Source organism: Sitophilus oryzae, unplaced genomic scaffold (genome assembly GCF_002938485.1).
Source record: "Sitophilus oryzae breed Bouriz unplaced genomic scaffold, Soryzae_2.0 scaffold_1274_pilon_pilon, whole genome shotgun sequence".
Taxonomy (NCBI): Eukaryota; Metazoa; Arthropoda; class Insecta; order Coleoptera; family Curculionidae; genus Sitophilus; species Sitophilus oryzae.
Genome location: NW_022145920.1, coordinates 4,268,852 through 4,294,939, shown reverse-complemented (window position 1 = coordinate 4,294,939; position 26,088 = coordinate 4,268,852). Strand labels below are relative to the sequence as shown.

General features: G+C 32.0%; 1 protein-coding gene across 1 annotated transcript; it reads right to left on the bottom strand.

Moving 5' to 3' along the window:
• Positions 1 to 4,530: 4,530 nt before the first annotated feature.
• Positions 4,531 to 8,810, bottom strand: LOC115874395. Its single transcript, XM_030889545.1, has 3 exons — positions 8,607 to 8,810; positions 7,575 to 8,391; positions 4,531 to 5,766 (listed from the first exon to the last, which is right to left on the bottom strand). The coding sequence occupies exons 1-2, from the start codon at positions 8,743 to 8,745 to the stop codon at positions 7,589 to 7,591; spliced, it is 942 nt and encodes a 313-aa protein (XP_030745405.1). The 5' UTR covers positions 8,746 to 8,810; the 3' UTR covers positions 4,531 to 5,766; positions 7,575 to 7,588.
• Between the last annotated feature and the right edge of the window lie 17,278 nt (positions 8,811 to 26,088).

Sequence of the window (26,088 nt, the reverse complement as noted above, 5' to 3'; positions counted from 1 at the left end):
TTCAAACCAGTTAAAAAATTAGTAGGTGACGCTCTCTACAAGTAGGAATCATATTGTCATCAAAATCAAATTTCTCATGTCAAAAAACTCCCAGACACCAATTTTGTTAAAATATTGATGTTACTTTAGAAATTATTTGGAAAAAATAAAAATAAAACTTCTACGCCCTGTATCTCCGAAACTAAGCATTTTAGGACATATATTTATACTTATTTTTATCTGCAGAATATGCTGCTGAAGTTTCCGAAATACAGTTCGGATCACCCTGTATATAAGCGTCTTCTTATCAATTAACGCCATACTGATATAAATAATGTTTGCTCTATTTCAATATATTGACATTTATTGAAATATATAAATACCATTCATATTATTAATAGCCTCCTTCTATTGAAATAATACGATTCAGCAAGCGTGAAACACGTTAATCCAAATACCCTGTTAGGAATGGGGATAAATTGTCGAGATAGAACACTAACTGAATGGGACCAGAACGCTAATGTAAATCCTCCTTTAGGGAATTTCACAAAACAATTGCAATTGTCTCTACGTGGTTTGTATTGAATAATAGATGATTCTGACACAGGACAAGCCTAAATACTTTATCCTTAATGGCACAACTAATAGTTAAGCACAACAGCACAAGTAATGTACTGTTCCTTCATTAACAGCTGCTACTATTTTATTTGTTTCGTCCTGTGAATTTGTTTTTTTTATCAAATTAAAAAAAGAACTTCGACGTTAATACTTGTTAGTATATAATTAAAAATGGGTAATTTTAAGTATATTTTAAAAATTCAGTATGTTAAAATTTACACAATTATATCTTATTATAAATTACGTACACAGTTATGAAGTTTAAAGCGAAAAATAAAATCACTAATTCTTGTAATATAATACATTGATATATAATTGTAATAATCTCTTTTCCTAACCTTTAACCTTATTAACTACCAAGTAACTAATTTACCACAAGAACTACAGTTATATAATGATCTTAATACAATTATACCCCATGTAGAATATAGAATGACTAGGAGGGGGTTTAATAATTGTGACCTTACAAATCTATTGTGTGTTCTCCTTTCTTGAGTTATAACAAGTTATAAATCATAATACAGTGTCAAGGCTTTGACAAAAGCCAGTATCTGAGACGGCTCCACAGACGCCAGCTCTCCATCTCCGACATCAGCCATACCAAAGTTTATGGCACGAACAATTTGTCGTCTCGGCGCACTCAGTAATAAGGTGTTCTCGTGTTTCCTCATTTTCCCTACAATCCGAAGATTGTGATTCTTACTTAAATCAAAGAAAATCTTTGATTTTTCTCGGTCGTAAGTTCTGAGAAACATTTTCGCGTGGTTTAGACCGTTGGAGAATTCCCATTCAAGGTTACGGATGGAGTCTTCCAGGTTCTTAAGTTCCTTTTTAAGTTGTTGGTTTACGCTTGGAAGGCAGAACGGTTCTGGTTCAGTTAGTGGAGTGTTAGCTCCTTTTCTAGCTAGATTGCTTGCTTCTATATTGCCTTCTATTTCTTGGAGAGTGGGCACCTAAAGCAGGAGGACTTTATTTTCGTTACCTAATTTGTTCAGCTTCTCTAAGCATTCCTTGATCAACTTCGAATTGATGGTTACTGAGTTGATCGCTTTTAGTGCTGCTTGACTATCAAATAAGATCTCTCTAAAAAAATCCTTTATGGGTATTTCGCCACTGCATTGCAAGAAATATCTACAAAATAAAATAGTTATTTTTTGTAAACACTTCTGCGTTAAATCTAAACGACGCTGCTTGTCAGAAGTTATGTTTACAGTAATAAAAATTTGCCTAACAAAGAAAAAAATGCTTAACGTTTCGGAAAGTTATCTCTTTCCGTCGTCGGAAGCAAAAAAATACAAAGAATAAAGAAAAAAACTATTTAAAATATTTAAATTCAAACTATTCGAGAACACTTTACTTTTTTAAAACAGATACGTCTACAAGAAACCGTTGAGGTTTTGTTAAAATTAACAAGAACACAGTTAAAATTAAAAGCATGTCAACGGTTTCTTGTAGACGTATCTGTTTTAAAAAAGTAAAGTGTTCTCGAATAGTTTGAATTTAAATATTTTAAATAGTTTTTTTCTTTATTCTTTGTATTTTTTTGCTTCCGACGACGGAAAGAGATAACTTTCCGAAACGTTAAGCATTTTTTTCTTTGTTAGGCAAATTTTTATTACTGTAAACATAACTTCTGACAAGCAGCGTCCGTTTAGGTTTAACGCAGAAGCGTTTACAAAAAATAACTATTTTATTTTGTAGATTTTTCTTGCAGTGCAGTGGCGAAATACCCATAAAGGATTTTTTTGGAGAGATGAATCCGCCACATAGGTATAGATATTTTTTATTGAATAAGATGTCTTTTTCGATAGTTCCTATCTTTACTAAGATCTATACTCACTATATATTGATGCGGATCGTCAGCCCCGATTTGGCGCGCCAATACATCGATGCGATAGAGTGCGATAGTTGTTCTGCGGTTTGACGGAATGTCGTTTTTGGGCGAATCATAAAAAGAAATATCACGAACGTAATGGACGAATTTACAAACTAACTAACGAATCACATCGACGAACCGCATCGACGCATCGCATAGACGAACCACATACTCACTATGGACTAATCAAATTGACGCATCGGCGCCTAGTGAGTATGGGGCTTTACAATACTTAATTATATCACGACAATGACACAACAATAATTTATAACGATTAACTATCGATTTCGTGTGTCTTCACCATTTATCTATTCAAAAAGTTACTTTTCCCGTCTTGACTGCTACTTATATACCCATAAATCTCACTTTTGGATTGTTTTGGAAGCTATTTCTAGAAAATACGAGAATTTTTAACACATCTCTTGTTCTTTTTATCATAAACGACTACAGCCCGTTCACACGGTACCATTCTTGATCGATAAAATGTCGAATGCTATAGTACCGCATGGTTTTTAAATGCGGCTATTTAGATGATCAATTGTAATATGATTTTTTCCGTATACTACCGTATTAGACGTTTGATTTTGTCACTGACAATCGTGAGAAAATTGAACGAGAGGTTGATTTGATAAAAAGCCGAATCCGGATTTAGTTGCATATGTTTATGAGGTTGTTCGCAAAAAAAGGAGAAATGAAAGAACTGGTTATATTATTATGGTTGTTTACTCGCATAGAAGACAAAACCAAAGATAAGTTTATAGCTTATTGCAAGAAACATTTTTATTTGAATATACATTCTAATAAACAACGCTTTATTGTACAAAAAGCCAAAATAGCTTCATCTACAAAGCATTTACAAAACAAACAAATATACAATAAAAATAATTATAAATATAATAAAAAAATGTCACACAATACAAATCAATTCCAAAAAAATTACGTCATTAAAATTACAAAAGGAAAATAATTGTAAATGGATAAAATCATGTAAGAGTTATAAAATATAAAATATTAAATACTAGACCTTTAACCAGTGTGTGAGATGATCAAAATTTTAAAATTCAAAATTGTTCATGATTAAACATCAACAAAAAAGTCGTTTACCGCATATAGTATACTTATTATATACTCTCCAGTAAGTATGATTTCAGAGCTTTGCGCAATGCGGGAAAGGAATGAAAGCGACTTGATATTCAAAGGCAAATGATTGTACATTTTTTTTGGCATATTGAGCCTTTAATTAGTTCTGAGCTCGGGGTTGACAGATAAAGATCGTGCATTCCTAAGTGGATAGTTGTGTGATGGCCTTTCCGGAACAGCAGCTATGTGCTTGCGGATTAAGCAGACGGATTCAAAAATGAATAAGGAAGGAAGAGTCAGTATTTTGAAATTTTTAAAGAAATTCTGGCAGTGAGTTTTATTGTTCAGTCCCAATAAATATCGAACTGCTCTCTTTTGAAGTTTGAAAATACGATAAAATTATAAGATTAATCGAATACCATACTTACCTGTATGAAGATTAATCGTAATTTTCCGAGCTTGTCCGCAGATATAATTACACCAATGTAGTATCCCTGAATTCTCGGCACGACGTTCAGAGCAAAAAAGTGTTTACCTGGCGCTATCTTATCTCCGGCCGGCGGTCATTCTCTGGTATTCATTCCGTTTGTGAAGGAAATCGCTTTTCCGGGTGCGTATTTAAAGGTAGTGGGTGGGTTTGTAATTATATCTGCGGACAAGCTCGGAAAATTACGATTAATCTTCATACAGGTAAGTATGGTATTCGATTAATCTTATAATTTTCCTTCGCTTGTCCTTGATATAATTACACCAATGTAGATGTTCAGAGTAAAAAAGCGATTTTACAGTGTTGCAAAATTTATTTACCACAAAAACCTAATATATGAACAGTTGAATATAGTGTAAATGTATAATACTTGATAACGAACGAACTAAGTAATCCTAATTTAATAAAATATTTTGTAAATTACACATATTTATATATTTTTACATATTTTTTACATATTTTTATATTGTGACACATATTTTATATTGTCTTTGTACAGAAAAATGTATGTACTAACCCTATTAAATCTAATAGTGTTATTAATAATATAATAATAGAATTCTAAACACGTACAAAAATCTTTGATAATTAAATTAATCCATCGCAGAAGTTAGGCAGCCTCTCATAAGTAATGAAAGTAACTTTCGTTGCTATATGTAATTTCTTTACTAGGTAGGTATATATAATAAATTTAAGCACAGGAAAACAACTGTTATTTCCCTGTACTTAAAATTATTTTAGCGAATTCCTCTCTGGGTTCAATTAAAGGTCTATTATAAAATTTGAAGAACGTATTAGAAGATGGGGTCCAACCGGCTGTTTGTCGTATAAGGTCAATATTTAGGCCTTTCCTGGAGGCCGCTGAAGTCGATGCGTGGAGCGTACTCTGTCCAGAAAAAACTGTGGTATCAATTCCTCCCAATTTGAGAACCGCTTTAAGCCATCGGCTTATAGTTTGTGTTGTCGCTGGGTGGAAGGGTTTCTTATGAGTTAAAATTAATTTTTCGTAATTGTTTCGATATTGTGCGGTCTTTTCTAGATAATGGTCAATAGTAAGCGCCACGCATAACTCAGGTGCCTCTCTGAAATATGGAAATAGTAAGAGTGGTTGGCTTGTATTTGGTTTTGAAGTTTCGATTTTTTCCGATATTCTTATTTCAATTTTGTCTTCTTTTTTATTTATGTCCCCGATTTTAATTTTTGACAAGGTTTGTACCAGGGTTGCCGACGTGATTGCCATTAGAAAAACAAGCTTACGGGTTAATTGTTCTAATTTTAGCGAGTCTAGAGGGTGCCACTTTTTTATAACTGTTAGTACCGAATCCGGATTCCACGTGTGGGAGTATTTTGGCTTGGGGGGCCTTATGTTTGCTACGCCTTTTATAAACCTGTTAATGTATTTTGAATCTTGTTCATTTGGTGCAAAAATAAGGTTTAGAGCAGATCTATATGAGTTGATGATAGAATAGGACCTACCATTGTCTAATATTTGTGCTAAAAATTTTAGGTACCTATCTAGACTGTATAAAAAAGGGTCCGTGTATTGTTTTACTCTGCTGAACTCCCAGTATTTTCTAAAACAGCTAGTGTACTGTTTTAGTGTTCCTTCCGATAATGAGTTGGTTATTGTTGGTATTGCAGTGGCTGGGATTCCTCTTCTTTGAAAAGCGATCCCGATAATATCCCTGCCGCAAGTGAAAGTTTCTCGAACAGGGGATGACTGGTTCTAAAAGGAGATAAGAGTAGGTTAGGGTCAGGTTTAAAGAATATCGGTTTTTTTAATAACAATTTTTGAAAGATAGGAAACCATGGTTGTGAAGGCCAGTTTGGAACAACCATTATGCCAAGCGCTTTTTCCTGAATGATTTTTTCCAATGCTCGTGCCACGCACGAAAACGGCGGGAATGCGTAAAAATAATAGATACTCCAAGAAGTTGTAAATGCGTCAACTAAGTAGGAGTTTGGGTCGGGAAACCAAGAAATATATTTCTCGCATTTGTTATTAATTCGAGAAGCAAATAAATCTATTTCAGGTTTCCCGAAGGTTTGAATGATCTCAGTAAAAGCATAATTGTTTAATTGATACTCAGTGTCAATTGACATTGATCTCGATTCCTTATCGGCCTTAAAATTTTCTGCTGATGTAATATAGCTTGCAAATACCGATAAGTTCTTATTTTCACACCAGTCCCAAATAAGCTTGGTAGCGTGATTAAGATGAGGAAACTTGACGCTGCCGCCTCGGTTAATGCAGAAAATGGCAGTTTGGTTATCGATTCTTAATAGAATACGTATGTCATTTTTATTTTTAGTTAGTGATTTCAATGCGTAATACGCCACTTTAATTTCTAAAAAATTTATATGCATTTGAGTTTCTTTTTTATCCCAAAACCCATGAAAATATTTTTTACCGCAAAAAGCACCCCACCCCGACGGTGAAGCGTCTGAATATATCTCTAATGTGAATGGTTGCGGCTTAATGTCCTGGCGATTGCCTATGTTCATTTCCCACCAAGTTAATTTATTTTTTAGGAGAGCAGAAATTTCCATTTTGTTGTTGTAATTTCCACAGTCGTTTTGAATGACTGAATGTTTAAGTGTTTCAAAGAACTTTAAGTGTGCAATCCCATATTTTGTGGCTGGACATGCCGCAACTAGTGTCCCTATTAGCTGTGCAAAATTTCTAACCGTGCATCGATTTTTCCTTTTAAATTCTTTAATTTTACGTTTTATACTTTGAATTTTTTCCTCTGGTAGGGAAATTTCCATGCTTAAGGAGTTGAAAGCAAACCCAAGGAAAGTAATTGTTTGTTGTGGTTTAAGTACGCTTTTGGTTGTATTAATTATTATAAATCCTAAATTTTCTAGTAAATCCTTTGTTATTTTAATATTTTTTATGCATTCTAATTTAGTATCAGCGATAATTAAAATGTCACCTAGGTAAAATACTAACAGAATATTTAATTTCCTAAGGTACCCAATTACTTGTTTAAGTAAGTTAGTAAATATAAAAGGGGCTGAGCTTAGACCGAATGGGAGTGAGTTAAACTCATACAAAATATTCCCGAATTTAAATCTCAGGTATTTCCGATATATCTTTTGTATTGAGAGTAAGAAATAAGCATCCTTTAGATCAATTTTAGCTAAGTAGCTTTTATGAGTTAAAATTTTTGAGACTGTTCTATAATCTTCTAATTTGAAATGTGGCGCTTCCAAGTAGTTGTTGAGCTTTTTTAGATTTAAAATAAATCTGTTTTCACCGTTGGGTTTTTTTCTTAAAAAATAAGAAGATAAGAATTGACCTTTTTTTGGTAGGCACCTTGAAATGGCCCCAATTTTAAGTAAGTTGTTAATAGAATTAGAATATTCTCTAAACTGGCTTTGTGTTATATTAATTCTAGGCTCTTTTAGTTGTTTAGGCTTAGTATGAAAAGGGAGAGATATTCCTTGAACCCAATTTAAAACTACGCGGTCTTGTGTAATTGCTTTCCACGCATGTGAAAATTTACTTAAACGACCTGCGTATTTAGTTACCTTGTTCAGGCTGCCTAGTTCCTGCGATAGCGTTTCTGATCCTTGTGCAGACTCCGTATGTTCCTGTCCATTTTGGGCTTCTCCTCCCTCCTCCTCTCTTTGAACTTCCGCTTGTATTGGGGGTGCTGGTAGTTTAAACTCTGGCGCTGTTTTTGTTGCGTGCCAGAAGGCCCAGCAATTGGTGTAGGAATTGCTCTTTTCTTCAGTTGCAAACTTGACTTTCTTAATGCTTGATTAGTTTTGAAAACCTCATGAAAGTATTTCCCGAATAGGTGTTCATCCATTTTTATACCTTTGGCTACTCGGGCACAATCAGGATGTAAATGTGGCACAATTTTAAACTTCCTGTGGATCGAAAGGGCGTTGTGTACATTTGCGATTATTTGGCACGCTTCCCCTAGTATTTGGTTATCATTAGCTTGTTCTGCGACTGTGAGATTTTTGGTGATTACGGTGGCGATGGCTGCAAGACCATGACCTAGTTGTAGCTGCAAAGCTGTGATAAAGTTATCATGTTTTGCTACACTCTCTGGAAGGCAAGGCTGTATTTCCTCATTGGTTTTTGGAGGGAGTAATTCTAGGCAGTTTTCGGGAATTTTGTATTTCCCTATAATCTCATTCCTTTGTGCACTGCCTAGGCCAGATTGCAGCACTGCACTCCAGCGAACTGCTATTTCGTTGTGCATTGCTGCACCAACTTGTGCCCTGTCTACTGGTTTGATGCCGAAAAAATCAAAATTTATTTCTGCCTGGTCTGCATCTTGTAATGAGTTTGGTATTTCTTCGCTATTTATTTGTTCCACTTCTGAATGGGAGTCTGAAAACAAGGTGCCCTTAGTCTTTTGACACTCGTAAGTCATTATTGTGAATGGCAACGCATGTTGCCCGAGACTTATTGAAATCGCGCGATTTCCGTCTCTTTTGGTATGAAGTAACGCGTGTTACTCAGCAGTTTGGCGAGCGCATGCTGCCGAGAGTATTGTTGAAATCGCTCGATTTCACTCTCACCAATCCAAAATCGGCCTTAATTACCTGATATTTCGCTAGACGATGTGGAAGAAGAAGAATCGCTTGACTCCAGACGATCTAGTTTTTCTTGAATTTTCTTAAGTTTTTTGTTGAGTTTTTTCATTTCATTCTTCTTGTCCGTACTAATTTTACGTTTAGGCATTTTTTAAAAAACAAATCACACACTTTTATTCACTTATACTTTTCACGTTTAATTTTGCGACGCGTACCTCGAACACGACAAAACGGAATGAATACCAGAGAATGACCGCCAGCCGGAGATAAGATAGCGCCAGGTAAACACTTTTTTGCTCTGAACGTCGTGCCGAGAATATGATTCACGGATACTACATTGGTGTAATTATATCAAGGACAAAATGGAAGAGCATAACGAAGATGCGACTCAAACTACATATTACTCGTTACCTGTTATCTGACAAATTTTAGGTTAAGAATATAATTAAGAATAGAGAATAGATTAAGAATAATAGAAAAAAGAATCTCCTTCTGGCTTGTCAAGGCTACCTATGGATGTGTAGGCACACCTAATAGATATATTTTATTTCCGATATTCTGTAACAAGATGGGCATTCACCAAAATGATTGAAGCACGTAAACACACCGTTCGATTCGATGAATGTGTACTACCTATGCATGAACAACCTGGACACTGAAAACGGACATCGTAAGAAAATTGCAGGTCGCACAACGCTCAACGGAACGAAATATGCTGGGAATAACCAAGACAGACAGTAAAAGAATAGAGTGGATACGACAAAAGACCCAGGTAATAGATGTCATCCACAGAGTCAAATCCCTCAAATAGCAAGAGAAAGGTTACCTGGCAACAAGAACGGACAACAGATGGATCACAAAAATTACAGCATGGTACCCACGAGGAATTAAGAGACCTAGAAGAAGACCCTGAAAAGGGGCCATAATATTAGGAAATTAGGAGGAATAACTTGGGCCCGCATAGCCAACAACAGACAACAATGGGCCCAACTACAAACAGAGTATCTAAATATGTGAGGGCGGCTACACCATAATTGGAAATGGTCGAATAAGCTAATATCTTTTAAGAGGCGTCCATTATTCCCAAAGAGACCTAGTTTATAAATCCAAATGAAGAAAGAAGACTGAAAGTCTCGGTCTCAGCATTTATTACTAAAAAGCTAAATTGTGACACGTGTTTCTAGTCTTGATCATCTGCTGATAATGCTAATATGGTTAGCGAAACGCGCGTCCAGTGTAAAAGTAAAAGCGTTTTTGTGTATTGTGGTGATTTAGCGTTTTATTTTGACGTGATCATCAGACAACAATACAATTAAAGACACAGTTGTTTTAATATTTAAAATGTAAACGTGTATGGTGTGTCTTTAATTATTGTATTTTTGTCTGATGATGCTCGTATGAGCCAAACATGTGTTAATTAGCTTGTACGAAGCAGGATTTCTTATCCTTGCCGTAGAGACATATTATGACATAATCTCAATATTAGCTTGTAAAACATGCAGGTAGTACTAAATATATTACCTAATTTAGTAGACTGTATTATCAAGGATACTGGTTGGATATTTGAATAAAAAGTAAGTGTAGAACAATCTGTTACAACAAATCTTTAAAAATATGAAAAACAGAAACTTGCTGATACTATAAGAATAGATGTAAATGTTCCAAATCACACTCATTAAATTGTCATAAAAACCCTGTCATATATCTTCAAAATTTGTTACCTCACTTCTGCACTTGTATTGGCGGTGAACAGCCACAGCTGACCACAGTATAATATCTAGGGATTATATTATACTGCGCTATAAACTTCTTTTGGCTGTTTAAACACACATTGTAGCACTCACTATTCACTGTTCGGAAGTTTATAGTCTATGAGGAAAAATTATATTTAGTGTACTATTAATCTTATAAATAATGCTGGTTTCAGAAGAAGTAGAAACCTAGCACTAAACTTCGGCGTTTACTGAATAAATTAATATAATAAAATAATTTTCCTGGCTTGGATAAATTAGAATTGATTTCTTGGAGCAGAATCGTAAAATAGCTTGCGTATTTTTCGTAGTTTCTTGGTGCAAAAACTTTTATCTTTTTAGTTCATTGACGCGTGAAATATCTAAACCGTAACAAGGTACCATTGCGGATGTGGGCGGACTTGTGCTTCTTTATTTTTTCTCGCTTATGGTCAGTTGTCCCGGATAGTACGTGACCATTTTGCAGCCACATTTTCTTCTTTGAATCATACTAGGTGACTTTCTCTTCGTATTTTAGGGTGTCATTTATTTAGGTTTTTATTGACATAAGAATATCCGAAGGAGTATATTTTTTTATAGCTTGCTTTTTTCGGAAGATATCTTTTTAGTAATAAATGTTGAGACCGAGACTTTGAGATCTTTTTTCTTCTTTTGGATCAATATCTTTTCCCATTTTTAGATTGTTACAGAAACATTTTTACAACTTTATGTTTTTTTTTCTAAAATAAGAATAAAAGTATTCAATAGATAAAATTTGTCGGTATTTCATAAAAAATATCAACACTTTTAAAAGAGTTTGTAGAGAAAGTAAAAGAGAAAAAGTAATGTGCATTAAGTAATTTTATAATTACGGCAAACCTTACATTATAAACAATACTAGCGTGTACCCGCGACTTCGTTCGCGTCGAATTTGTAATGGTGATATTTTCCAAAAATTAGCTTTTTACGTCAAGCAGTTTAAGTAGAATCGTGGTTAATCGATTATCCAACTTTTTGGAACAACCTGTATGATTTAAAAAAATAAAATATGTAAAAAAACAAAATAAATTATGCGTGTCCAAGCGTTTTCCCGAAAGACTAACCGTTTTTTAAATAACAAATATTGTAATATTTGAGGGGCGATTTCACCCTCTTGGAATTTGAGATTCGAGAAACCCCTCCTTATCGAACTTCTACATCCCACAGAAACTTAACTCTCTACCGCTATTTGTAAATCTTGGAATACGCGTATACGTAAGAATTATCTATCGTATCGGAAATTTTAGATATTCCTTTAGCTAATTTACGTGAAATATACTTTCAGCAAGATGAGGAACATTCCCCCTCATAACTATGGAAATATTAGAATACTGTTAAATTATTATTTTTCAAATCAATGAATTGGAACCAATGAACGCATATTGATAGTCTCCTCGATTCCCGGATTTCGCCGTTCTCGATTTCTGATTTTGGGGATTTTTGAAATACGAAATATATCGTGGGCACTACAACAATGTCGAACACCTGAAAAATGCTTTAATAATTCAAAATTTAGATATTTGCAAACCCATCCTGTTATAAAAAAAAAAGAAAAATATATTCACAGTTTCAGTGGTAACAGTTATTTCAAAAGTAAAATATATAAATCCCAAATAAATTTTAATATGTGTATGACTATTTTAGTAAATACCATTTTGATTTTTTGTTATTTATCACGGCCTACTAATAAGAAAATGATATATTTTAAATATTGCAGTAAATAGTGAAAATAAATATAGAGTGATATATATTTTTGAGAAGCTCGTAGCAACACAGATCATATGATTTATAAATATACAGGGTGTTCCATTTGAAAAAACATAACTTTAGTTCATATTTTTAAAAATATTTTTTTGGTAGAAAAACAGACTACGCCACTGTATTCTACGTAAAAAGTTCTACAATAAGCAGTTTTCGCCTTCTCGATACCTTTAACAATAATAGAGATACAAGGGGTGTCCCAAATTGCAAAATTTTTGAAAAGACCCTGCAGCTCAGAAATGAAGAGGGCTATGAAAATTTTGTTTGCAGCATCTTCCGTTTGACGACAAAGTGGGACAGGTTTGTGCAAACCGCACCCTTCTATCTTCACTAATAACGGAGATACCCTATAATTTCAACCAAAATGGGACACACTGTACACATTTTTAAAAAATCTTAAAATATGTAAAAAAACGAAATAAAATATACGTGTTTAAGCGTTTTTTTCGGAAACTTGACCGTTTTTTAAATAAAAAATATTGTAATATTTGAGGGGTGATTTCACCCCCTTGGAACTGAAATTTCGAAAAATCCCTTCTTATCGAACCTCTACACCCTAGAATGAACCTGTATGCCGAAATTGAGCTTCTTACGTTGAGTGGTTTGAGCAGGATGATGATTAATCAGTGAGTCAGTCACTTAAGGATTTTATATATCAGTATAGATTGTGACCTATTTGTCCTTTAAATGAATACACTTTGTTGCTCGAACTAAACAAGCATCGCATTAATAACTATGGCATGCAAGAAATTCTAATGAGATTGAGAGAACTGATATTCAAAGGATTTCTAACATTAATTGAATCTAGTCGGGGTAATAGCTTTGTCGACTACAACGTATGAGAAATTCTAATTAAAGCAGCCTGGTTACTCAGTTTAGAGAATTTTACTTCAAGTTGTAAACATATACTGGATTTCTGCATTTTTTGCACTGTGTACCTCTAAATATGCAGTTTAATTTGTCACTGCCTGAACAAATTTTAAAATTTTAATGTTAGATGTCTCGGTCTGGCAGAACTTTTAGCTTAATGTATATTAAACGTCTAATTATGAAACGAATGTTACCGACATTTTTCATTTTGCCGGTTTTATCTAGACCAGTTTTACTCTTATTAAAATACTCATGCCTTCAAATATATACAGTAGTGGCCAAAATTATAGCAACTTTTAATATTCTCGAAAATTTTATTGAATACTTAAATTCCCAAGTAAGTTTATAATTTATTATTATTGTATTTCACTTAGTTATTTGTTTACTATTTATACAATTTTTTATCACACACAAGACATACACTATCGTCAAATGGAAATACATTTTAAACTATTTTTTGTAAAGATAATATTCAATCGGGTTCAGACATTTTGGCGAAATGAAAACGCAGTAATAAAGCATATTTATCGGTAAAACTGGGTCGTGGTAAAACTGTGTCTCCCAAAGTTAGGGATATTATTATTCGACGATTTTTAAATGGGGAAAAACAAGTTCGGATTGCCCAAAGTTTGTTATTAAACAAGTCCGTTATATCACGTATTGTGAAAAAATTTCAAGAAACAGGATTGTCAAAAAAAAACAAAAAATACAGGAAGGCCTAGAAAAACAACAAGACTTGATAAAACTATTTTGCGGATTGCTGAGAAAAATCCATTTATGACTTCCACACAAATTGTCAACGAAATTAGCAATTCTGGCAATGTAAATTTCAGTTCAAGGACTATTAGAAGGAGATTAGTCGATGCTGGATTATTTGGCCGCAGGCCTGCAAAAAAACCACTTCTCTCAAAAAAAAATGTGAATCAAATTCAATCTATTCAGAAGTGATGGAATTGCTTATGTGAGGCACCCTGTTGGAAAAAGGCTAAATAGAAAATATATTTCACCTACTGTGAAACATGGGGGCGCGGGCGGTTCCATACAGGTTTGGGGTGTTTTTCGGGCTACGGCATGGGTCCACTTTTCAGAATAAATGGAATAATGGACAGACATTCTACAAAATCAAATGATTCCTTATTTGGAAGAAAAAATGCCTGTAGGTACTATTTTTCAACAAGATAATGACCCCAAGCACAAATCCAAACTGGTGACCGAGTCTTTAAGAGATGAAATAATCGATTTATTATCTTGGTCTTCACAGTCTCCAGATCTTAACCCGATTGAAAACATGTGGAACTATGTGGACACAAAATCCGGGATCAAAACTACAGCAACTTGAATCAACTTTTTGAAGCACTACAGAATGCCTGGAAAGCAATAGATGAACATTACGAGTATATAACCAATTTGCTGCAATCTATGCCCAGAAAGTGTGAAGAGATCATCAGACAGAAAGGATAGGTATTATACAAAATATTAATTATTTTCATGTTTTCTATTTATTTTAAAATATTTTCAAATTAATTTGTAAAAGTTGCTATAATTTTGTCCACAAGAATATACATATTATTTTATTATACATTTTTTTAATAGATTAATCAACTTTTAATGTCCTTAAAATAGACATCTAGACTTCAACATTTTATTAAGGTGAATATGAATATTGCTATTACTTTGTAGGCAAATTTATATTCGAATTTTAAAAGTTGCTATAATTTTGGCCACTACCGTAAGTCCTTTCTAGAAAGTGAAACAGTAAAATTAATTTCCAAAACGTAGAATGTAAAAAATGCCTAACAACGCAATTTTTTCACTACAAGTTGTCAGATCTTATGTTACATTGATATGCAAATAAAATCAAACAATATCCAATCGATTAATTCTAGTTTTCTTACTTACTGCCATTACTCGCTCGTGAGTATTTTACACGTCTCAAAAGGTTACCGAAGGCGTTTTCTTTTATGAGTTTTTCTGTGACTGAAAAGCCCGATACGCGATGTGATTTCTCTTCCGCAATTTGGACATTCAAAAATCTCATTACTTTGCGGCCTCTTTACTTTTTGGTTCTCGTTGTTAACTGGCTTTACAATTCTTCTCCATTGGGTTCTATTGTACGCTGCTTCCTCCCACTGATTATGCATGCTTATCCCTTTTAATTTTTTGTGGGGAATATCCTAGTACTTTTTGAGTTGTCTACCCGGTTTCCTCTTACCGTCTACAAGCTCATCGTAAAAGAGAGATTTTGGTAGGCGGTCTTTTTGCATCCTGCATACATAATCATCTGATCTTAAGCGCCATTTAGTAATCATGACTACAGCGCTCCCGCATTGGGCTTTTTGGGGCAACGACCAGTTGTCTAAAACGGGCCAGACATTATACGATTTATCGTACTACAAGTTGTACAACACCAAATCGTTTCGACCGTTGGATCAATGGTTGGATAGTTAGTGGCATTGTAGTACAACTTGCAGTTTGACTCTGTCGTGTCGTACGGGATTACAGCATGCATAAAATCTGTAATACACCGCAGTAGTAGATACGATAGGTTTGATACAATATAGTTAATAAAAATTGAAAATAAGAAGTTTTGGTGCGTATTTATAAAAATATATCGTTCCCATGCATGGTGTGTGGAATCTAAAAACTTACGAATACTTATACAAAAATGAAAGAAGTGCATGTTATGAGAATCTATTGGAGAAAATAAAAGAAATAAAATCAGATGCTACTTTGGAATATTTAATTACAATTTTTGGGAGGGTTTTTCATCTTCGAGTAATAAACTACCACAATTGCAGCTATTGTTCATTTTGACTAACTCAAAGCCATGGCGAACAAGACAAAATCAACTAGGAAACGATTTATTGTATGACAGACATTAAACTAGTAGTTTAAATTCGTGGACAACAGTGCCTCCGATCTGTTGTTCAAACGGTCGAATCAAATTTGTGTTGTACAACCTGCAGTACGATAAGTTGTATAATGTGTGGCGCGTAAATGTATGTTGCAACTTGTTTAATGCGTTCATGTACGGCACTTAGGTTTTGCTTTCTTATAACATGGTAGGGATTATTATTGCTCGGTACACTGCAAGTTCCATTTTTGTGTTCAAGTTATGATTGTAGAAAACCCTGTCTTTTAATTTCCGGACTGCTCTTGAGGCGCTGCTAATCTTGTGCTGAATTTCAGAATCGATATTGGCCTTTTCTGAAATCAAACTGCCGAGGTAATTGAATTCCGCAACATATTTCAATAGTTCTTCTCCGATTTTTATAGCATTGTTGTGATTTTCCGGGGAGTGCACATGATTTTAGTTTTATCGATGTTGAGCTTAATTAAGTCCCAAATCCTCGTATGCCCATGTATATGTGTTCAACATTTCTTGCAATTGCTGTAACGTATTTGCAACTAGAGCATAGTCATCAGCGTATTGAAATTCTGTGATGAATTTTTTTCAATTTTTATAGCATTGTTATGATCTTCCGGGGGAGTGCACATTGTTTTAGTTTTATCGATGTTTAACTTAAGGCCCAAAGCCTCGTATGCCCAGGTAACATTGCCCGGTGTTCAGCATTTCCTGTTATTGTTGTAACGTTTTTGCAAATAAAGCGCAGTCATCAAATAGTTTCTTAACTTATTGTTGACTGGATAGTCAGTTGCGGCTAGCGGTTAGACGCGTAATTTTTAGAGCATAACGCTATTTAGAGAGTTTTTATTTTTTTCCTTTTGCTATAACCTAACGTTTACCTAAAATTCAAAATTTGAAGTTTTTGAAACATTTAGATGTTTAAAAAACCTTAGAATTTTGATGATTGGTCAGTGAGTCACTGTCCAAATTAAAGAAATTTAACAAGCGATAATTCATAAACAATGGGGTACAATTACTAGATATATTGGGGTATAAAAATAGATAACCTATTCTCAGATCTACTGAATAAATATATAAAATTTTATCAAAATTGGTTAAGCCGTTTCGGAGGAGTATGGTAACTAAAACTGTGACACGAGAATTTTATACAGGTTGTTAACTGGACAGTTACTTATAGGGGAACAGAATGGCAACACTGCATATTGAGAACGCATGCACTTATAGGGTTTTCGGCCGACTCGTCCCGTCGCGTCGTCTATCGACGAGCGGGCCGAGGTTGCCATATTTCAACCATAAAGCTCTTGCCGCGAGTAATAAACAAATTAACAACCTGTATATTAAATTTAATGTTAACTAATGTAAGCAAATTCAACAATTTTGATTTCTTGTATAATAATTATTATATTAAAACTACCATTTAGCAATTAAAAACAATACCGGATGCGTCTCAAAAGTGGCTCACCCCCTATAACTTTTTTTATTTTTTCAGATAAAAAAATGAGATTTGGTATGTTAGTATATGACATAAATTAGGGTTGATTGACATATACAATTGTTTTCGGTCACTTCCTGTTTCCCCGGAAATGACTACAACTTTTGATTTTTAAATGGCACCCTCGATATTTTTTTACTTTATTCGATAGAAAATATCACTCTGAATCGAATGACATATCGTATGTAAACTTTTGACATATTCGCTTAAAAACAAATTGTACTTTCAATTTTAATCTAGAGTGCCATGGCTATGTTAAAAACACTAATTTTTAATGAAGAACTCTTGGAAAAATAGATTTAATCTTGTAATGTCTCTTTTTTAGTCTCTTGTCCTAGCCGGTTAAAAGATGCCCAAATCGTATTTTTAATCATATTTCAATTTTTCCAAATGGAACGAGCGTGGCTCATTAGCATATTTGGAAAAAGCATTTTTTACGAATAATTTGATACCACACACTTAGTATTTCGAGTCAAATTATCGTTGTGAACTGCATGTTATAATTTCAACCATATCCGAAAATGTCAAAAGTTGACATATGATATGTCATTCTATTCAGAGTGTCATTTTCTATCGAATAAAGTAAAAAAATACCGAGGGTGCCATTTAAAAATCAAAAATTGTAGTCATTTTCTGTGAGACCGGAAGTGACCGAAAACAATTAAATATGTCAATCAATCCTAATTTATGTCATATACTAACATACCGAATCTCGTTGTTTTATCTGAAAAAATAAAAAAGTTATAGGGGCTGAGCCACTTTTGAGATGCACCCGGTATAGTTAATATATAAACTTTTCAATCAACAGTTATAGGATATATCATTCAACTTCAATGACTTCTTGATGATATATAAAGAAAATACAGATCGCATCCTATGCTATTGTGTTCAAAATATTATACTTAACATTTTTGTATTATTCGTAATCCTAGTATATTTGTATTGATTATAATTATAGAAATATTTATTATTTTATGAAATTCTATAACTCCCAAACCATTATTTTAACTAGTTTTAAAATTTGAAAACTTCATCAACTGGCTTCGTTTGAATTCCCCGTTTATTACCGAGTTTCGAGAAATTTATTTTGCTGATTATTTAGAAAACATAATTCACGGTCTGTTTGTATACAAAAACTTTTAGTTTTAAATTTTATTTTAATTATTTTACGGCTTTATTTTATAAGTTGATATTTTCCGCAAGTTCGTTATTTTAATTATAACTTTCATATATATGGTTTTAAATTTATTTGAATATCAAAAGTATAATTTAATAGGCTGAAATATAACTGTAATGTACGTTATATGTACAGGGACATCATTTTAAGTGTCTCACTCGATTTATAATTTTCCTGTTTGGTATTTAAAGATAGTAGAAAGATTTTCTAATGTAATTTTTCGCGAGGATGCCGATTCTCTACACCAAAATTTTTTAAAACGTCAATTTTGACAGATACAACGCCATTTTTTTAAATGGAAACCCCCACATATTTTAGCATAGTCCGGTAGACATATTTTAGCTAATTTCAAAAATATATAGTTTAGTATACTTTGCTCTTACCGTTTTCGATATACAGTGGATTTAAAAATGAATTGTTCCAGAATCATTTTAAGTGTCTCACCCAATTTAAAATTTTCCTCTTTTCTATTTTAAGATAGTAAAAAGATATTTTAATGTAATCTTTCGCGAGGATGCCGATTTTCTACATTAAAATTTTTTACAACGTCAATTTTGACAGATACGACGCCATCTTGATTTTTTTTAAATGGAAACCCCCACATATTTTAGCATGATCCGGTAGACATATTTTAGCTAATTTCAAAAATATAAAGTTTAGTATACCTTGCTCTTACCGTTTTCGATATACAGTGGATTTAAAAATGAATTGTTCCAGAATCATTTTAAGTGTCTCACCCAATTTAAAATTTTCCTCTTTTCTATTTTAAGATAGTAAAAAGATATTTTAATGTAATTTTTCGCGAGGATGCCGATTTTCTACATTAAAATTTTTTACAACGTCAATTTTGACAGATACGACGCCATCTTGATTTTTTTAAATGGAAACCCCCACATATTTTAGCATGATCCGGTAGACATATTTTAGCTAATTTCAAAAATATAAAGTTTAGTATACCTTGCTCTTACCGTTTTGGATATACAGTGGATTTAAAAATGAATTGTTCCAGAATCATTTTAAGTGTCTCACCCAATTTAAAATTTTCCTCTTTTCTATTTTAAGATAGTAAAAAGATATTTTAATGTAATTTTTCGCGAGGATGCCGATTTTCTACATTAAAATTTTTTACAACGTCAATTTTGACAGATACGACGCCATCTTGATTTTTTTAAATGGAAACCCCCACATATTTTAGCATGATCCGGTAGACATATTTTAGCTAATTTCAAAAATATATAGTTTAGTATACCTTGCTCTTACCGTTTTCGATATACAGTGGATTTAAAAATGAATTGTTCCAGAATCATTTTAAGTGTCTCACCCAATTTAAAATTTTCCTCTTTTCTATTTTAAGATAGTAAAAAGATATTTTAATGTAATTTTTCGCGAGGATGCCGATTTTCTACATTAAAATTTTTTACAACGTCAATTTTGACAGATACGACGCCATCTTGATTTTTTTAAAATGGAAACCCCCACATATTTTAGCATGGTCCGGTAGACATATTTAGCTAATTTCAAAAATATATAGTTTAGTATACCTTGTTCTTACCGTTTTCGATATAGAGGGGGTTGAAATCAAGAATTCCTCTAATTTTTATGTATTTGAATATGAATGCCATTCACTTACAACTGAGTGGCATTTGTATCCAAATGCATGAAATTTACGTAAATTGCGCTATCTTATGATAAATGACTAGCAGTTTAAATTTTCATTGTTTTATATACAGGGTGGTCAGAACTGTATTCCGGAAACTTCGGCAGCATACTCTGCAGATAAAAATAAGTAAAAAAGTTCGTATAAATATATGTCCTAAAATACTTAGTTTCGGAGATACAGGGTGTAGAAGTTTCATTTTTATTTCGATTTTTTCCAATTAATTTCTGAAGTAACGTCAATATTTGGCTGAAAATTCGTGTCTGGGAGTTTTTTGACATGAGAAACTTGATTTTGATGTCAATATAACTCTTATTTGTAAGGGGGCGCCACCTACATGTGTTTTAACTGTTTTGAAAAGTAATAACTTTTCGCCCATACCTGTATAAAACTACTGAGTAAAAAAATATACATTTTCTTGACTTTTTACGTAAAAAATATCTCTCGGTAAAAATCGCTACGAGCAACCTTCTTCAAGATATTTCGAATGGAAATAGTCAATACATGTCATTATTGACAAAAAAATAAACACGTTGAGTAGATAGATATTTGGTTGAAATAATAAATGTGGGAATAATAAATGTGGGATTTTTTTAAATTAATTATAAATTTTTCTACGGAAAAATGATGATAAAACAGTTTCTGTTGAACTTTTGGCAAAAAACATTTCAAATTTATGATTTCAGACTAGTAACTATTTAGTCCACATGTTTAATATATGTCAATGATGACAGGTATTGATAATTTCGATTCCCAATATCTCGAGAACCATTACTTGTAACAATTTTCACCAACAGACCTTTTTTACGTAAAAATCGTTATAAATGAATATTTTTTCACTCAGTAGTTTTATAGTACGTATACTCAGTAGTACAGACGAAAAGTTATTACTCTTCAAAACAGTTAAAACACGTATGTGGCGCCCCCTAGAAATTGGATTTATCATGTCAAAAAACTCCTATACACCAATTTTCATCAAAGTATTAACGTTACTTCATATATTATTTGGAAAATATCGAAATAAAAATGATACTTCTACTCCCTGTATCTCCGAAACTAAGCAAGTTAGGACATTTATACGAACTTTTTTACATATTTTTATCTGCAAAATATGCTGCCAAAGTTTCCGGAATCACCCGGTATTTAAAGGTCATATTGAAGAAGAATCAAAGTATAAATAAATAAAAAAAATTAAGCGTCGTAATTGCCAAATTTGACATTTTCAAGAATTTTAAAATTCGAAAATTTTAAACTGGATGAGTCACTTAAAATAATTCTAAAGATTTCATTTTTAAATGCACTGTATATCGAAAACGGTAAGTGCAAAGTATACTAAACTATATATTTTTGAAATTAGCTAAAATATGTCTACCGCACCATTCTAAAATATGATGGGATTTCCATTTAAAAAAAATCAAGATGGCGTCGTATCTGTCAAAATTGACGTTGTAAAAAATTTTAATGTAGAAATTCGGCATCCTCGCGAAAATTTACATTGAAATATCTTTTTACTATCTTAAAATAGAGAAGAGGAAAAGTTTAAATTGGGTGAGACACTTAAAATGATTCTGGAACAATTCATTTTTAAATACACTGTATATCGAAAACGGTAAGAGCAAAGTATACTAAACTATATATTTTTGAAATTAGCTAAAATATGTCTGCCGGACTATGCTAAAATATGTGGGGGTTTCCATTTAAAAAAAATCAAGATGGCGTCGTACCTGTCAAAATTGACGTTGTAGAAAATCTTAATGTAGAAATTCGGCGTCCTCGCGAAAAATTACATTAAAATATCTTTTTACTATCTTAAAATAGAAAAGAGAAAAATTTTAAATTGGGTGAGACACTTAAAATGATTCTGGATCAATTCATTTTTAAATCCACTGTATATCGAAAACGGTAAGAGCAAAGTATACTAAACTATATATTTTTGAAATTAGCTAAAATATGTCTACCGGACTATGCTAAAATATGTGGGGGTTTCCCTTTTAAAAAAATCAAGATGGCGTCGTATCTGTCAAAATTGACGTTGTAAAAAATTTTAATGTAGAAATTCGGCATCCTCGCGAAAATTTACATTGAAATATCTTTCTACTATCTTAAAATAGAGAAGAGGAAAAGTTTAAATTGGGCGAGACACTTAAAATGATTTTCGAAAAATTCATTTTTAAATACACTGTATATCGAAAACGGTAAGTGCAAAGTATAGTAAACTATATATTTTTGAAATTAGCTAAAATATGTCTACCGGACCATGCTAAAATATGTGTGGGTTTCCATTTAAAAAAAATCAAGATGGCGTCGTGTCTGTCAAAATTGACGTTGTAAAAAATTTTAATGTAGAAATTCGGCATCCTCGCGAAAATTTACATTGAAATATCTTATTACTATCTTAAAATAGAAAAGAGAAAAATTTTAAATTGGGTGAGACTTAAAATGATTCTGGAACAATTCATTTTTAAATCCACTGTATATCGAAAACGGTAAGAGCAAAGTATACTAAACTATATATTTTTGAAATTAGCTAAAATATGTCTACCGGACTATGCTAAAATATGTGGGGGTTTCCATTTAACAAAAATCAAGATGGCGTCGTATCTGTCAAAATTGACGTTGTAAAAAATTTTAATGTAGAAAATCGGCATCCTCGCTAAAAATTACATTAGAAAATCTTTCTACTATCTTTAAATACCAAACAGGAAAATTATAAATCGAGTGAGACACTTAAAATGATGTCCCTGTACATTAACCATTTTAACTACAAATATTATAATTAATACACTAATAATTTGATGTAGCTTTATTGAAGGATAGTGTATAAGTGAGCCGTATCCAGCACCGATGTCTATAGGTGTGGCACACTGCACACGCGCAAACTACAACCACAATAAATAATAAAATACACTACAATAACAATAATAGCCCAGTACTGATCATATTAAAATTAATAATGATCTTATGATTGATAGAAAAATAAGATATTTTTTTAATAATTGTAAAATTTATTGACGAGACAACAGCAAACCAGTTCTTATAAAAATATACCAAATCACTGATTTTATTATATCACTCTAAGTGCACATTTTGTCATTCAGATTAGTTTTGAGTAGTAGTGGGAACTATGGAATAAATACTATCGAATCATTCGATAGTTTAGCAATTCATTCGAATAATTCGACAGCTAGTAAGAAAACATTCAACGAAAACTATTCGAATAAAAATTATCGAATAGATGCTTCATCTGCCTTGAAATACTGTATTGTAGTAATTCGGCAGCAAAAATCATTCCTTTATAAAATTCATTTATTCGTCAGGATCAATTATAATAAAATATAACCTGGACTTTAGTTCACGCCCGGCAACACACAGTGTTTTGAAGTATAGGGGAAAGTGGACAAAAATGGAAAACTCGATTTTCACCGCCAGAAAATCTATTTTCTTACATTACTAATAAAAGATAACATAATATTTTATATTTTAAACTAATTTTTATGATATAAAAATAAACTAAAAATATTTTTGGCAAAAAAAAAATTAATTATAATTTTTATAAACACGGAAAAAATCTTCTGCAGCCCAAAGGGTAATTATTTTTCATTATTAGTAAATAACAAATTAAAAACAAAACGTTCTCCAACCCAGTGTCAGTACATATCAAAGTAAAACCTTTGACGAGGAGTAGGGGACAAAAAACTCTTACTGCTTAATATTCTAACTTATTTAAATTTAATTTCTTTCAAAAAAAGAAGGGGGGCGACATGCTTCGGGACTTAACAATTCCCATCTTCAGGCCCAAGAAAGCTAAAATAATTACAATCAGAATAATAAACAAATTCCAATAGTCATACAGAGGTCAAAAAATATAAAATACAATCACAAAACAAATTAAAAGGTTAAACATTTTTTTTTCAGAAAAGATTAAAAAGTTATTTCTATCACAATTATTCAATCACCGATAACATTATGGCAAGCTCAGTTTGGAAATTAAAACAATTAAATTAAAATAATAAAGGGCAATAATTTAAGTTCAACAAAAAACGAAAAAACTTCAAGAACTTTCTCACCTGAAAACGACTTTCTTCTTGTAAAAACGAATCAACTTCTTCAGAACAATCTTCTAAATGTAAACATAACTTAATTTTTTCACAAACTTTTCCCACTCTTTCACCTGAAATAATGGTTTTAAAGTACAATACTTGGGACAACATTACACGAAAAATCTCGTCTACCATTTTATACCATTTTTTTAAAACCCTAAATAAAATTACACTAATAATTTTCGACTACGCATTTTACTCGATTTGACTTTTTGTAATGGCCATGTATATAAAAGCAATGATCGAATTTAACAACAACTAATATGGAAAAAGAATGTACTTACTATAAGTGTTTTTCTCCATTTTGTGCAGCTAGGAAATATTCTTTTCGTCTACACAATATTCACCCCAATTTAATTGAAAAAGACGGTCACTTAAACACACTTCGACTATAATAAAAATACTGATATTCAATTTTTGGTATTTGCATTGCTGGCTTATGTATTAATTTTTTTTATATATTTTTTGGTGATTATAGGCCTTCCTAAGGCGATAAATAATAATATTTGTATAAATGCGAAACAGGTTTTATCTGGTTTTTGTCCATAGAGCGCTACTGTGCGACGTAGGTTTCCTTCCTAGAAACCCGACAGCGGTCGGTGGCAATGGTATGAAAGAAGCCAGCATCTTTGATTTTTTGCGGAGTCAGATAAAGATAAGGACACATTTTTTTATTGAGGTGCTAGTATTTACACAGAAACTACATTATGAAAGGCGCTGTTGCCGTATATTGGTATTAGTTGGTATTAGCAAAGAATATTATTCTTTGGTATTAGTTAGGGATAGTAGGTATGTCTATATATTTTGCATTTTTTTTATTAATATTCTGTTGTTACACTGCAATAATACTTTTTATTTTGGATGTAGAAAAATGAGCTTTAATGTTTTTAACCAAAGATTGGTTTAATAAATAATAATAACAGTAATAATTTGTTATACCTATTATCAACAAAATTTAAAATCATTTAATATAAACCTTTATTTATTTTTTAAGTAGTAGCAAAATATAAACAATAAATTAGAAGTCAAAATTATTTATATTAGATCCTATTTAAAAATAATATAGTCTCTATATTTTTTGGCAACGTTGGTTTATTAAATAATAATAATTACAGAACTAATTTGTTATATTAACAACAAATTTTAAAATCACGAAATATAAACATTTATTAATTTTCTAAGCATCATAAGAAATCAAAATTATTTATATTACTTTGTATTACTATTTAAAAATAATATTTACTTTTACTGGCATTTACTTTAAAAAATAAATGAAATATTTCTTCGCAAAAAACTACATGTAAGAGAATTAGCATAAACAAAATACAAATATTGTTAACTTTTTTTTTAAATTGGCACGTATAAAACTTTCAATTTAATTTTCTCACACCAAAATTTGAGTTCAATAACCACATTACTTAAATATGATTATTAAGTTCAACTAATTCATATTATTAAAACATCTAAAATACAAATATGTACATATTTTTAAAATTAATTGTAAGTTCATCTTATTTCTCTTAAAAATTGCTACTTCTCAAAATTTCGCATTAAAAAAATAGACCAGATACCATATAAACGTAAATAATTGAAAGATCGGACTACGGAAAATCACACAAATTATCGGAAAAATTTTAACCACCTGCACACGCACACAATCGTCAATTAAAAAAAACTACTATTTTAGTATTTTAAATATTTTAATAAACGCAAAAATAGCACAATATTTACAAGGCGAAGTTATAAAAATTTGGAAATTTGGAATAGTTGGAATTATTCATTCAGTAACCATTCGA

Bases quoted from the DNA above. Each gene is read 5' to 3' on its own strand.
- LOC115874395 (XM_030889545.1), bottom strand. From the start codon at position 8,745: ATGCCTAAACGTAAAATTAGTACGGACAAGAAGAATGAAATGAAAAAA. The intron at 8,392-8,606 runs GTAATTAAGGCC...CCTTGTTTTCAG, and splicing joins ATCGTCTAGCGAAATATCAG to ACTCCCATTCAGAAGTGGAA.